The sequence below is a fragment of the Bombus huntii genome, chromosome 15 (assembly GCF_024542735.1).
Source record: "Bombus huntii isolate Logan2020A chromosome 15, iyBomHunt1.1, whole genome shotgun sequence".
Lineage (NCBI taxonomy): Eukaryota > Metazoa > Arthropoda > Insecta > Hymenoptera > Apidae > Bombus > Bombus huntii.
Window position 1 is genome coordinate 8,367,556 of NC_066252.1, and position 14,166 is coordinate 8,381,721.

The window sequence follows — 14,166 nt, forward strand, 5'->3', positions numbered from 1 at the left end:
ATACTTAAATTAAGTGCTCATCCTTAATTTTGTTACATTATTCATCATTTTAAATATATAAAAATCAAAATATATTTTTTTATATTTCATATCTTATATTTATACCTATAGGTAACATTAACCGTTTGTCACAGAGGTCTTTGAAAAAACAGGGTCGAAAAATTCCGAACAGCGCGATAGCGCTTGTCTTAATCGATTGCGAAGAAAAACCAATAGCTCTCGTCATATTTGTTATTTTTATGAAATACATTTATATTATAATATACACATACTATTAGTTTATAAATATTTCAAGTTTGAAATTCAAATGGTTAAGATCACACAATGATAGATTTAATTGGAAATATATTGCATTTTTTTTAAGATATTTACAGCGTAGTTTGCCCCAATTCCATGACGAATAATTCTGTAACGTCCCGGTTCGGTTAAATCAATAATTGTTGATCCACGTCTCAAATAGTTATGCTTTTTATCAAGTTTTCTAGATTGATGAAATATTCCACCTAATTTGTTCCATAAGTTTTCAAATTCCGAAGCATGTATACAACTGGGTTCATTACTTATATTAGCACTTGTTAATGCTAAAGGTCCTGCTACTTCAGCTACATGCCTTATAAATTTATGATGTGGAACTCTGATGCCTACCGTGTCATGATTAGGATTCAGAGCAGGATTTAAAGCAGGAGTTCGTTTGAGAATGATGGTATATGGTCCTGGTAATAACCAAGATAACAAACTAATTGGTACATGATCTACAATGCCCCATGTTTGTATATCTTTCAAGTTACCAACACAAATAGATAATGGTTTATCTACTTCGCGTTCTTTAATTTCATAGAGTTTTTCAATGGCACTGGTGCTTGATACAAGACAAGCAAGACCATATATTGTATCCGTTGGAACTGCTATAATTTCATTTTTCTGTAATAATGCGACAGCTGCTGCTATGGTTCGTTTTCCTTTGCACATCCAATGATTACCATGCCATTTTAGTGCTTCCACTTCTTTATGAGCTGAATTTACTAAAGTACTCATTGGACCCATTTCTTTTGCATACGAAATCATTCTCTTTCCGCCTAGTAAGAAATAGCACTGTATGTTCAAAATGGAAAATTTATTAATTAGCGATAGCAGTGTCTGTTCTAGAGCTAATGATACACAAATACAATGGATTACAAAAATATTTGGACACTGTAGAAAACTTTTATGTATATGATTATGTGTATGTAGAGGTTATAAAATACCTTTACTCGCGCCAGTTGTGACCACATTGAGGATTACAACATTTGTAAAATGTTGTCATAGGCTCGTCGGCAGATCTGGTTTGAATTTGCATGAAATATGCTCTAGGATTAGAGCACTTTGGACATCTTTCTTCAGTAGAGTCGACGTTTTCCCAAGCTGCGCTTCCACCTAATACATCATCAACCTCCTTTAATTTTGGATACGTACGACTGCTTACTCTTCTCACGATATTGAATATGTATGGACACGTGTTACACGCGAAACGCAATCCTGCCACAGCTTCTTCTACTCGGAGCACATTGCCACACGTTGGGCAAAACATTAACATCGTGCAAATACAGATCCAGTTGAATCATTAGAAGAGCAAACTATATTTTTCGTTGATTATTTATCTATAAATTTATGGGAATAAAACATATAACATGAAATAATGAATTCACTAAAATATATTTTCATAATACTACTTAGAAAATAAATTGTTTTACTGTTCTTTATAGGCTCTTCTCCGGACTAAATCATACTTACGCCATTACCAAACACACTCTGTATAGATTCACAAAGGATATAACCTAACAAACACGAAGATGGTATCCCGCTAAGGGTAGCCACCCACATGATAATCAAACAGCCAAAAAATTCTACCAAATGTCCAAATCGGACAAATTGTGAATGTAAACAATTAAATAAAAAAAAAAAAATAAAAAAAACTCTGTATAGATATTAGAACAACTATCTATGTATAATGATCAATTGCTTAATTACTATAGATAGTTGTATTTATTTTGCATAGTGGTTTCCCATATGACAGGAACGATAATTAATACTTAATTTATAATTTAAAATTATATTTTACATACATACAGATTGTACTATGGTAGTGTTGGAATTCACATGTAATCACACGTGTATACGCCTTGTGCGTCGCGACGATGAAGTATGGGTCGTTTTTGCAAATCTTTTCTTAAAGTAGTTGATTATTAATAAATTATAAAGAAATTATTACAGATTTTAAGTAACTTTATATACTTGTTTATGTGAGTGATGATTTTAATATATGTTAAATATTATTAACAAAATATTTAATATACATAAATAACTTGTGAAAAGGTAACAGAACAGAAAGAAGTGTTTTATTTACAGCTACATTCGATAAATTAGGATAATTTACACAAAAGGGCATGAAATTATTCTCTGCTCTATGTTAATTATTTTTTGTGTGTACGAATAAATCTCAAAATTGTTTTGGTAAACAAATATATAAGATAATTAGGTTATAAAATATATAATCTCTCTTTACTATTTCTGTATTTTCAGTCATGAATGATTGATTCATTGTTTAAATGATTAACTATTAAAACGAATAAAATAAAGTCACGACCTTAATAATATATGTGGCACCGTCTTGAGAAGAATAAACTAGTTGTGTGAAATTTTTATCACATATATATTTCAACATGTTTCAATGGTATGCACGTAACCTATTTTAGCCGGTATTATTAAAAAATGTTGGTTTTTATGGATTAATGTAATTACGATTTTCTTTTGCCATTATAATTTTTAATATAATTTCTTTTATGTGTATTTCAGTTATAAAAATCTATGCTTAATATCAAACATACAATCAAGATATAAAAGCGTACTATCAAAAGCTGAAGCAAAAGAGAGAAGAAATTTGTTATTTGAAGAGGAGAAGAAAAGACAAAGAAGCACTGTGGGACGAATTGAAAAGATAGAAGTTAAATATGTATCTCCTATAGAAGACATAACACTTATTATGAACAAAAGTATATCAACCCCCACAGATTGTGCAAAACATATCTCCGAAGGTGTATCTAAAGTGTCTGCTCTCGCTATGGTTGATGGGTTACCGTGGGATATGAACAGACCTTTATTACAAAATTGTGAATTAAAGCTTTTAAATTTGCTTAGCCCAGAAAACAAAATAGTAAACGCAGCCTTTTGGCGAACTTGTTCTTTTATTTTGGGTGCTGTTATAGATATGGCCTTTAAACCAGAGATAACAGTTCACTTACACAGCTTCCCAATACCAGTCATAAAATCAGGTAGTTTTATATATGATGTGTATGTTAATTTGGTTGATTGGAAGCCTACAAATGAAGAAATGCGTGCATTATCTGCTCAATATGTAAAGCTGATAAACAAGGAATTGCCTATAGATAGGATAGAGATTTCAGAAAGTTTAGCACTTGACATGTTCCAAGATAACCCTATTAAAATGTCACAAATACCAGAAATTGCAAACAGTAACAATAATAAAATTACTTTGTATAGAATCGGTGATCATATAGATATTAGTAAAGGACCTATGATAGGAAACAGTTCATTGATAGGACGTTGTACAATTGCTGCTGTCCACCAAATTTCAGATCAGGAAAATCTGTATAGATTTCAAGGTGTAGCACTTCCTAAAGGAATTCTTTTAAACCAATATGCGTATGGCATGTTGCAGAATCGCGCTAAAAAACTGAACACTACAACATGGTCGTTCTTATCGGAGGAAAATAACGAGGAGGCGGATACCGAAATGGTTCATAGGAACTAACCTTTTTAGTACACCAAATATATAGTGTAAATAAAAATGCATACTTTCGGTACGAATCTTCGTAATTACAATAAAACACATTTATACAAATATTAATCATTCACATATATGTAAAGTACTTTATTATACCTCTTATCAATACCTACTATTAAATGTTGTAGTTGTATATATATACGAGTATATAGCTAGTGCGTTAAAAATTAGTATAAGACGTATAATTGTATAGTATTAATGTATATATATGTATATATATACACGTTTGTGTGTGTATACAGTTGTACGTGTTTATGCGTATGTATGTTTACAGTACTTCATAGTACTAATAATACTTTAATGTACAAATTGTGATAATTCACCAATTTTAACATACCCTTGGTAGAAGAAGTGTATATACATAAGTAGTGAGGTCATAAAAATAGTCAAGCTTGAACATACATTAATTTTGAATATCAAAATAGAAATTTCTAAGGAATAAAAAATCTAAGAGAGTTAATAGAATAGTATAATATAAATAGTTAATATAAGGGAATTAATAGAATAATAGAAAATCTAAAGGGGGGATATGAAACTTAAATTAGCAACATAAGCTTATTAGGAGTATAAAATATCAAATTAGACATATGTAGCTTTTTCTTTACAGCTATAAGTTAATGTTGACTAATATAATTATTATTATGAAGTAGAAATAATTACGGATCATTAATACAATGTAATTTTAATGCAAGGTTGTAGACAAAAATTTTAAATCAATCTATAAGTAATGTTTGTAATCTGAAATTTGGGAATTTCTATTTTAAGACTTTCTCAGACTAATTATGTATCTACATTCAGCCTAAACGTATACAGTCCTATATGTCTTCTATTAGATCAATCGATATGCTTATTTAATTAGTGACCTCAACTTATGTTTTAATTTATGATTTCACTATACATCTTCCACCATAAGTACACGTCGTGGACTATGCAATTCCCACACAAAATTACCAGGTAATCTATTAGCTATCGATGCTGGACACGTGACGTTCATTTGCAAGTAAAGTTGCTGATTCCTGCACACTTTCATCTCGTAAGTTTCGAACTCGTCCGATCTTAATATCGATCTAACAGCAAGTGGAGCCAGGTCTGGCGTGCATTTCAGTTCGACTTCGATTATTAAATCGAAAGACGGTGGCCTCTGGACTTGTTGTTCCGTTTCAACTGTCAAATTCGTCGTGCTTACTGTCTGCATGAATTTGCTCTCATAAGCGTATTTGTTCATATTTCCATAGTAAAAGAAACGTCCACCATATTCTCCGTATCCTGAGTAAGTGGAAGCTGGCGGAGGTCTCAACGGGAGTGTCAAAGGAATCTATAAAGAAAGAAACATGGTTAGAGTTATTTATTGATAGTTACAATGTGAATAGTATAATCAATAATGAATATTAGTAATCTATACGTTACTACTTGATACTACAAATTTGGTATTGACCGGTAAAAGGAGTGCCATTTTTCAATACGAAAGACAAACCTTATTTTATTGATGGAAAATAGGTAAAAATTATTCAATATTTACCAAGAATTTATCTTATCTTATTTACATTCGAATTTTTGGAAAACTTTTTTTCATAACAATAAAGTGAATACTCCAATAATTCGTAAAAACTACTTCAATTTATTGCTAAGAAAGATAATTTTTTAAGAGATTGACCATGAATCTATCAATATAATGTTATAATGTACAAATATTGTTGCTGAAGGAAATTGTTTGTATATATATTGTTTTATTTTTTTTGTATATGTAAACGTCACCTGTAAGAGTAATTCGTGTTCGTAATGTGAGTTCTCGAAGAGGTGTTCGTTCACACTGCCTACTAGACGTCGTAATCGAAGATACATGAAACGTTGTTCGTCTCTCCAAGAATTCTCTTCAGCCTTTTTGGAAACATCTAGACTGGTGAACCAAGCGCGTTTCATTGTGTATTTCAATTTCATGCTGACAATTCTCCCGGTATCTCGTTTGTTACTCAATACTTTGAAAAAGAGTACTTGTCGACCTTCTACTAGACAGTCCAGAACGTCTACGATCTTGCATCCGGAAATCAGGGCCGATCTACTAATATTATTTTATCACGTGACATTTTAACACGTAAATATATATTTATTCTAAAAGATAATGTACATTAAAAAAATTGTTATATTTAAAAAAAATCTAGACATATATTAAAAGAAATAGAGAGAAGCTTTCACTGAAATTAATAACAAAGATGACAAATTTTTCAAGAAATCACTCGTATAGTTATAGATGATAAAGGTCAAATTTTAGTTAAATTTTTCTTAACTTTCCCTACAAATTTTTTCCATAACTTAATATATTACAAATGGACTGCCGAATTTAATGCATTTACGGGTGAATTTAAAGTTGCAAATATATACAGAATGCATGTAATATGCAAAAATATATAAAATGTCTAGAGCACAGTACTCTCTATGATATTTAGTATTAATACTAGATTCAATTTTCCTAATTATCTTCATAAAAATATTGCACAAATATCCTCAGTCTAATCGTCATTTTTATAATAGGTACTCTTTTACAAAGTGATTCACCTGTTCACCCTGCGTTCAGAGACTTTTTCAAAGAAGTTCATGAACCGTTTGCAGATGGCTATAAAAGAAGAGATAGTCGATTCTGCTGTACGAGGACCGATGATGGACGAATGATACTTTGAAATTTGACTAAGTAGCTCGTTCAGGTTGTCGAGCAGACTACCAGCGTAGAAACAAAGCCTTGGAAATTTTTGTTGCTTCGTTGGAGGATGTGTATACCTCCAAGTGACTGCTCGTAGCATTTTGTACTGTGCTTTAATCAGCTCTAGAGCGTCTAAAGCTTTGCTACAGGCAAATAATTCGGCGTCCGTTTTTGTAGTTTTCATGACGTTCTCGTTGCGCTTTATTATACCATCCACCTTCGCGCAAGCCATCAGAAAGGCGCCATTTAAAACTGCTGCTGCAACCGTTGAGCAGTGTCTAATACAGATAAAAGTGAGTTTGAGTTATTTTGTTTTAATAAAATAATGGATACAATTATCTTTTTTCTTTTGAGAATTTTAGAAGTTAGATTTTTTATTCTTCACGTTCATATCTCCTTAGATATCTTCTTTTTTTTGGAATATTTTATTCATAAAAAGCATGGAAAAGGAAGCATACAAAAGGTGAGAGTCGTAATTATTATTTTTAACATTATATGTTATTAATCTTAAAAATATGAGATGACATATTTTATAAAAATTTTTCTTCTGGATAATGATGCAGATAATAAAAATCTAAAATTAAAGGAGACATCGATACAAACAGTGGTATTTAAAAAAATTACCTAGAAACTAAACGAACGGAAGTAGCAACATCATGAAGAGGCAGTAACCGAAGAATCATCTCCAAAACTTCCGGCGGAAGCGTGTCCAATGCATAGCCATGACAACTTTGTTCTGCTAACGGGGATATTTCTGATTCTTTCCGCGATCCCTGATATTGATCGCATCTTATAATTGGTATTTTCGGTCGCTTGTTCGCGTTCATTTAAAATTAGAACATTAAAAAAAAATATAGAGTTAAAACAAATTTTCCCTTTGATGTCGATGCTACTTTGCGCTTCTTTGTGTTCCTTCTTTTTTCTTTTACGTCGTCAGTGATCTGTTAAACAGTTAATTATATATTTTCTCGTTGCAACATTACTCTTTTTCGTTAATTAAATGTTGCCTCTGGGTAAAAATTTTATAAAACTAGGAATGTCGGACAAAACAAAACAAACGATACGTGGCTATCGTTTGTAATCGAGTTCTTCTTTCGATAATTGTATTACAATTTTCTACACAGGGTGTTTCAATCTTCGTATCCTCTAACATAGATTCCGCATAGGTTGTGCTTATTGAAAACAACAGATGTTTCTTTTGCGATCAGTTTATTAGATTATGTACAAGTTGTACGTCATTTTAAAGTCGAGATTGTCTTTGGTTTGTGTGTCGTTCCGATAAATGAAAATTGAAAATAATATACAGATCTGTCGATCATTAGACACCGACATATAGGATAGGAACTTAAAATTACTTAAATTATATGTAATCAATTATGTACTTTATAATTAAGCATAGCAATTTTTTTCGAGTATACAATAGTTGCAATTGTAGTTGCAGTTGTCACATTGATTGTACATCTTCGAATTTTTACAATTACATTGTAAAATAAATTGAAGAGACTAAATGAGGATTAATAAGATGTTTTCAATCTAAAGATGCCTTAAAATCTTATCTCACAATGGGCATCACTTCAAAATAATTTAACAATCTCCTTATCATAAACAAACAGCGTCAGTTCTTCATTGGTTTCGCCACTAGAAACTTTCGTAAGACTTAATTTAATTTTTCAAACCCTGTTTTCATTATTAATCCTCCAATTCATTCCATTCCATCCCGTTAATAAAATCTGGAATCTTCTAATTTGTCTTATAGCCAAACCTCATATCAGCAAGATTTTCAAGCCAAATTAAACAAAATTTCTTAAGATCCTCTATTTAAGATTTAAAATTAGAAAAATTAAAAAGTCGGCTTAAAAATTAGAAAATTACAAAACTAAAAATTATACATTTATTTATAACCATCTTCCATTATTTCAGGGCAGAACTACATTGGGGATCTTAGACAGAGAAATTAACAGGCATCAGGAGTGTGAACTTGGCCTGATCCACCGGTAATTCATCGGATGCACACGGACTGATGCTGTCCAAAAGCGTTTGAATCGCGTTCTGATTAGTGGGGTGCTTCCTCTTAGTATGTTCCCTCCTGTGCTTCAATTCTTTAAACGTTTTCCCGCATTGTTCGCAGACATAAGGTCGTGCTGCTTCGTGAGATCTCATGTGACCTTCGTAGTGACTCTTTCTGACAAATTTCTTGCCACACTGACCGCAGTCGAATTGAAAACGGCCTTCGTGAGCCGCCACGTGGGAGCTCAATGTCCATTTGGTCTTGAAAGTCTTGGAACAGTAGTCACATCTTATCTTGGATGCTGTATTCGAATTATTTTTCACTGGTTGCGCAATTCTTCGAGGATTCTTATTCAGAAGCAACATCTCTTCAAGCAAGAAGTCGTCTTCTTTTTCTGGTTGTTGTCCCCTTTCACTCTTTTCTAACACTGTTTGAGCTTCCAACATGTTTGCTGTGTGTTGCTTCATATGCTCTTGTAATTCCTCCTCATCCCGGGAACATGTTCCACACAGAGCACACACATTCTTACCCAGAACCTGTTAGATATTGATGATATAAATGTCAAAGATGGATCTGGTGTAATATACATACATATATTAAAAGATAAGGTTGTCTAGGTAATGAGCTAATTGATCTATTAGTCGATAAAGCTAGATGGATAAGCAGTATTAGGGAAGTAGACAAATATGAACTAGACTTGTTCTGAGATCTGGAAGCTATTTGGTTCCGTTGGGATATTGCTAATTGTATTATGTAAAGGAATCTAAGTGATTACTAAAAACTGTTGTATTCATTATTTTATTGAAAATATTCCTAAACGAGAACTCTTCCATAAACCTGTATGTTGGCATCTACCTTGTCAGAATAGCAAATGACGTTATCCAAAGGGAGAGTCTGATTAATTTGTAGAAATTGTCATTTATTATTATTTCATTATTATTAGGAATATTCGTAATTACAAAATTAGGAATGAACCTGTATGCTGCAGTCTATTTCGTTGGAGTAACAAATTTAAGAAGAAGAGAATCTAATTAATTATTAGAAATTACTAACATACCTTTTCATGGGAGCTCATGTGAGCTCTGAGCTTAATCTCACTAGTGTACTTCTTCTTGCAATGCAAACAAGAATAAGATTTACTCTCGCGTGATTCATCATTCCAAACCATATGTTGTCTATCAATTATTCCATTTGCTATATTCTCGTTACTTTCCTTCCCATTTTGTTTGCCGACCATAGTGTAATTTTCATAATCGTGCAGCTTTTCTTTTCTCATTTCGTGACGAGCAATGTGTCGTTTCAGGTCGTGTGCCCTCGAGAAGGCTCTCCCATATCTGGTGCAGCCAGGATAAGGACATCCTTTGGTTTTATCGTTTCTTAGCCGAGAGTGAACATTATTGGACGACTGTTTGCCATCCTTGGTGTAATCTTTGCAAGATTTTTCAATTTTCTGACTGGTAACTGTGGCCAACTGAGCTGATAATGGAATTACAATAGAGATGGTTTCATTGGTTCCTGGATTCACTATGGGACCAACATGTATGGCTGGAGGCGTCGCCAGGGATATACCATTTTCATTATTTTTACTCATCATGATCCTCAGTAAAATTTCCCAGTTCTTGAATACTAAGAAAGACAAGAGAAAAAAAGGGAACATTAATAGCTTGTTTTGTGTCATAGGAATTTCAATTGTAGGTCATTGGAGAAAACATGATAACATGGGATTGATCGATAACTTAATAAATTTGGAAGTACTTCCTTATAAAAAATAGCAGATGCGATATATTATGCTCTTCTCTTGTAATCTTTAATTATTACGAGAATCGTTTTTTGAGAGAGGAATGAAATGGAGTGAATGGAGAATTTAATCCTATGTTCATATTCAATATTCAACGAATCAATATCGTAAAAACCTAGTCCTATGGAAACTCGAGAAAGCGTGAAACCGATAGTAAAAGACAAGTACTTGTGTTCTTCTGTTTTTAATTTGTATATGCAACTCAATGTAATTTAGATGTAGTATTTATATCATCGAATCATGCATGTACAGGGAGTTCCAATAATGATTACATTTTAACATCTTCGCTATAAAATAAGGAGCAAAAAGAAGAAAAATATTCTGATATTTTACAATGTAGATGACTTCTTGAACAACTTTAGGAAATTTATATCTATGGAGATCGTTTATAGCTTCCATAAACAGGTAAATGAAGCCTTGTGAAAAAGTATTCTAAATTCCCAGTAAATAATTTTGTTTTAGAATTTTCAGTTTATCAAGAAATTTTGACGTATGGCCATAAACTAATTTTATTAAATAACTAAATAATTTTGCTTGAATCTTTCCAGTTTGCCAAGAAATTTTGACGAATAGCCATAATTATTGAACCACCCTGTAGATGCATTATTCGCCATGGAAAGGTCTACTTCTCCAAATGAACTTTCCCTCGAACAATAGTATCGAACAAAGGTAGCATAACAAAATCAGTAGCCATCTTGAATCGAGCAAATTCACCCTCTGTATTCCGAATGAAAGAAATTCGCAGTTACAAGTGACATTACATTCATTTGCATTTCAGGGGACTACGAAACAGTTCTGGAAACGAGTTTTTACTTGGTTTGCAACCTTGCTCCGCTTTGATTCTTCGATCGCCTCCCTCTTTTATTCGACACGTCAGAGGCTGCCTCAATGATTCATCCACCTCACGCCTCTTCTACCCTCCCCTTGGAAAGGGCGAGTCGACACGCGACATCACGTATCATTTCCTTATCCACAAGTATTCAATGATAATTTCATTCACTGTTAAATAATTTTTATTATTTATACATGTACCTATATGTAGAAGTTCATATACAGTGGTTGTAAGAAGTATTTATACGTCATTAATATATATTATAGTATATAATAAATAAATACTATTATACTATATATTATAATATTTATTATGGTATTAAATATTTAGTATTTATCGCAGCATTCACATGCTAATTAATTAGGCCCAAGTACGTTAAATCTCGTACTATTCAGTATTCTTTTCACATGACTATAAAAATTTGATACCATGAAAACGAAACGCATAGAATGTGGTAAAAAGACGCTTCGTTAGAAAATAAGGGTATGTTCAAATAATTTTTGCAGCCACTATATATATTCATGTATATATCTATTTCACGTTATCACATATTTTTGTGTACGACGAATAAGCCGCGCAATTAATGATTCTTTCCTTTCCAGACTTTCTCGAGCAATTCGTTTTCTTAACAAGCACCCCACCCGGGTTTGCACCGGGTAAAAACGAACGACAATTTTTCGCGGATCGAAAGGAATTCTGACGAGAGACGAGGTTTCTCCCTTTCTCTCCTTATCCACCTCTCTTCACTACCACGAGAGCCTCTCTATACCTTGTGTACAACTCACACGATCTTTGTGAACACGCGCGCGGTCGTGTGTTGCCGTGCGTTACAACGTGGATGACTCCTCCACGGCGTGGATGAAACGACTCACTCGACTTGCTCACTTTCCTCGCCGCGATGAAAGTGTGCTACTACTGATCAGGAACGCGCACTCTCCCTGTTCGTTTCACGGACGCGGTACCTCGCGCATGTCAACGTCTGTCTTGTTGATATATTATAGCTCGATGAGAGTATTGTCGTGATGTTATGCTGTTCTGTAGATTTTCTTCCTTTTTTTCTTTTTCGTTCTGTTTTATTGGTAATTTCTTGTTAATATTTGTTTTAGGGAAAAGGGGTGAATGATTAGGGAGGAAGAGGGTTTCAGTTTCATTAGATTTAAATTAAGTTAAATGTAAATTAGATTTAATTTAGATTGGAATTGTTTTGTAGACAGATAGAGGATGTTCGTATATTTATGGGAAATTTATAGATGCTGGAATATACAGAATGTACATAATATGCAAAAATCCACATGTTGGACGAAAGTATTGTCATAACGTTACGCTGCAAGTTCTATAGATCTTCTTTCTTTCTTAGTTGTTTCTTTATTGGCGATTTGCCGTTAACTTTTATTTTAGGAAGGAATAGCGTTTGGATCAGATTTGAATTAAATTAAGTTAGGTATAAATTTGGTTTAATTTAGATTTCAATTGAATTATAACTAGATTGTGGATACCTTGGCATTTATGGAAAATTTGAGGATGTTAGAAAATACGGAATATATTGATACATACATAACAGACAAAAATGTTTTGAGGAGGGTGGCTGAATGACTGAAAGAGAAGCTAATTTTTTAAAAGGATGCATTAGTCTTTATTCCGAATACCATGATTTTTATTGATTCTTTATACTCTATCTTTTTATATAGTCATAATTAAAAATTTTATACGAATGTAAATTCATTTTTAATTATGAATTTATAGAGATAAATTTTACATCTATGAATACAACTTCTAGAAGAACTCTTAGATTTGCAAAATCCATCGAGTCATATAATACAATGGAAACGTTACTAAACTGCTTCATATCAAATGACACACCTTCTCAACTTCCCCTGAGATCACATATACCGAGCTTAATCAGCTAATGGCGCGGTTGAAAATAATTACTCTCGAATGGGTAATTTGGATCAAAAAATGATATTACATTACGTATGTGAAACGACTCGTCATCTTTAAACATTTTTAAAAGTCAAAAATATTATAAAGGGGAAAAATCAGCTTTATTATGTTCGTAATAGTAACGTGTGCAAATGATATACCTACATTAATGAGAAAATTTCATGAAATGAAATGTACGATTTAATTAAACGCCTGTTAAACACGGACACGTGCACTGACAACAACATCTGCGCTATCACATTATATTAGACACCTAATGTAATTATGTAGTAGCTACTAATCAACGCAAGTGTGACGGACACGAAAGGTCTAATCTATTAGGTAAACTGAATTTCATCCACGCTTAGTGATCATTGCATTCTTCTTACTTTTTTAAACATATTTTATCATAACTTTACTTTAAAGATCTGCTGTTCTAATCACTGGATATTAATACAGGGTGATCTAGAGTTTAATAGCCGAATTTTACATAGGTCATTTAAAGTTTCATTGACATGTTATAATAAAAGTACGAAATACACAGAGAATGCGATTTTTGCCACCAATTTTACGTGATTGCTTATAACAAAAATTGACTGTTAAATTCCGGAATATACTGTATATTTTCTTATATTTTGCAATATGCATTTTTGCATATGCATATGTTGCATATGTTATATGCATTTTTAAATGAATGCATTTCACATTAATGCGTGAAGAGTTGCAGTCTAGTAATTTTATTTTGTAGTAAGTTAGAAGATAGCATATGCATAGAATAATAGTGTTTACAGAACTTGTTCTAAATTATTTATTGTTGCTGATGGAGAAGTTTGTTTCTTGTAGTTTCCTTCAATCTGGAGTATGGCGAGGCTTTTATACTTGATGCTAAAATGCTCGTATACGTCTAAGTAGATTTATTGAATATGGAAATTTTTATATTGACAAGATCTCTTTTTCAATCTGTTAAGCATATCCTTTAAATAGAAACTTTCACAATCGTCGAATTTGAAATAAAAAATGAATAAATTTCTATCGAGTCGGTTTCAATTCTTGCAAATGTAAATATAATATG

At 32.4% G+C, this 14,166-nt stretch overlaps 5 protein-coding genes and 2 long non-coding RNA genes across 16 annotated transcripts; 3 read left to right on the plus strand and 4 right to left on the minus strand.

Moving 5' to 3' along the window:
- Window positions 1–333: 333 nt before the first annotated feature.
- On the minus strand, window positions 334–1,044 carry LOC126873890 (threonylcarbamoyl-AMP synthase). The gene has a single exon (XM_050635225.1). It carries the CDS (start codon window positions 1,042–1,044, stop codon window positions 334–336), a length of 711 nt encoding a protein of 236 aa, XP_050491182.1.
- Window positions 981–1,871, minus strand: LOC126874064 (DNA-directed RNA polymerase III subunit RPC10). Of its 2 annotated transcripts, none has more exons than XM_050635685.1 (3): window positions 1,731–1,871; window positions 1,245–1,637; window positions 981–1,092 (listed from the first exon to the last, which is right to left on the minus strand). In XM_050635685.1, the coding sequence occupies exon 2, from the start codon at window positions 1,571–1,573 to the stop codon at window positions 1,247–1,249; it is 327 nt and encodes a 108-aa protein (XP_050491642.1). In that variant the 5' UTR covers window positions 1,574–1,637; window positions 1,731–1,871; the 3' UTR covers window positions 981–1,092; window positions 1,245–1,246. The 2 variants fall into 2 exon arrangements, with proteins under 2 accessions (XP_050491642.1, XP_050491644.1); XM_050635687.1 differs by having other exon boundaries at window positions 1,771–1,803.
- Window positions 1,872–2,145: 274 nt separating this feature from the next.
- Window positions 2,146–3,915, plus strand: LOC126874055 (39S ribosomal protein L39, mitochondrial). Of its 4 annotated transcripts, none has more exons than XM_050635674.1 (3): window positions 2,146–2,279; window positions 2,560–2,710; window positions 2,833–3,915. In XM_050635674.1, the coding sequence occupies exons 2-3, from the start codon at window positions 2,700–2,702 to the stop codon at window positions 3,806–3,808; spliced, it is 987 nt and encodes a 328-aa protein (XP_050491631.1). In that variant the 5' UTR covers window positions 2,146–2,279; window positions 2,560–2,699; the 3' UTR covers window positions 3,809–3,915. The 4 variants fall into 4 exon arrangements, 3 of the variants coding, with proteins under 3 accessions (XP_050491631.1, XP_050491630.1, XP_050491632.1); XR_007692619.1 differs by having other exon boundaries at window positions 2,205–2,352; window positions 2,560–2,750; window positions 2,833–3,011; XM_050635673.1 differs by having other exon boundaries at window positions 2,205–2,352.
- A 140-nt stretch (window positions 3,916–4,055) lies between these two features.
- LOC126874042 (uncharacterized) lies at window positions 4,056–7,694 on the minus strand. Its single transcript, XM_050635629.1, has 4 exons — window positions 7,161–7,694; window positions 6,395–6,814; window positions 5,597–5,897; window positions 4,056–5,156 (listed from the first exon to the last, which is right to left on the minus strand). Exons 1-4 carry the CDS (start codon window positions 7,361–7,363, stop codon window positions 4,734–4,736), a joined length of 1,347 nt encoding a protein of 448 aa, XP_050491586.1. The 5' UTR covers window positions 7,364–7,694; the 3' UTR covers window positions 4,056–4,733.
- Window positions 5,150–6,512, plus strand: LOC126874073 (uncharacterized). The gene is made up of 3 exons (XR_007692652.1): window positions 5,150–5,338; window positions 5,829–5,933; window positions 6,371–6,512. It is a non-coding gene; the product is annotated as an uncharacterized LOC126874073 (long non-coding RNA).
- A 34-nt stretch (window positions 7,695–7,728) lies between the features above and the next one.
- Window positions 7,729–12,114, minus strand: LOC126874049 (zinc finger protein 431-like). 6 transcript variants are annotated; one of them, XM_050635654.1, is made up of 4 exons: window positions 11,960–12,114; window positions 11,156–11,341; window positions 9,602–10,170; window positions 7,729–9,080 (listed from the first exon to the last, which is right to left on the minus strand). In XM_050635654.1, exons 3-4 carry the CDS (start codon window positions 10,136–10,138, stop codon window positions 8,478–8,480), a joined length of 1,140 nt encoding a protein of 379 aa, XP_050491611.1. In that variant the 5' UTR covers window positions 10,139–10,170; window positions 11,156–11,341; window positions 11,960–12,114; the 3' UTR covers window positions 7,729–8,477. The 6 variants fall into 6 exon arrangements, with proteins under 6 accessions (XP_050491611.1, XP_050491613.1, XP_050491612.1 ...); XM_050635656.1 differs by having other exon boundaries at window positions 11,944–12,108; XM_050635655.1 differs by having other exon boundaries at window positions 11,723–12,098.
- LOC126874070 (uncharacterized) lies at window positions 10,178–11,684 on the plus strand. The gene is made up of 2 exons (XR_007692644.1): window positions 10,178–11,011; window positions 11,121–11,684. It is a non-coding gene; the product is annotated as an uncharacterized LOC126874070 (long non-coding RNA).
- Window positions 12,115–14,166: the final 2,052 nt, after the last annotated feature.

Coding starts and splice junctions, on each gene's coding strand:
- LOC126874049 (XM_050635654.1), bottom strand. CDS start 10,138: ATGATGAGTAAAAATAATGAAAATGGTATATCCCTGGCGACGCCTCCA. Junction 9,081..9,601: donor ACATGAGCTCCCATGAAAAG/GTATGTTAGTAA, acceptor AATATCTAACAG/GTTCTGGGTAAGAATGTGTG.
- LOC126873890 (XM_050635225.1), bottom strand. CDS start 1,044: ATGGGTCCAATGAGTACTTTAGTAAATTCAGCTCATAAAGAAGTGGAA.
- LOC126874042 (XM_050635629.1), bottom strand. CDS start 7,363: ATGAACGCGAACAAGCGACCGAAAATACCAATTATAAGATGCGATCAA. Junction 6,815..7,160: donor TCCGTTCGTTTAGTTTCTAG/GTAATTTTTTTA, acceptor TATCTGTATTAG/ACACTGCTCAACGGTTGCAG. Junction 5,898..6,394: donor TCTGAACGCAGGGTGAACAG/GTGAATCACTTT, acceptor TAATATTAGTAG/ATCGGCCCTGATTTCCGGAT.
- LOC126874064 (XM_050635685.1), bottom strand. CDS start 1,573: ATGTTAATGTTTTGCCCAACGTGTGGCAATGTGCTCCGAGTAGAAGAA.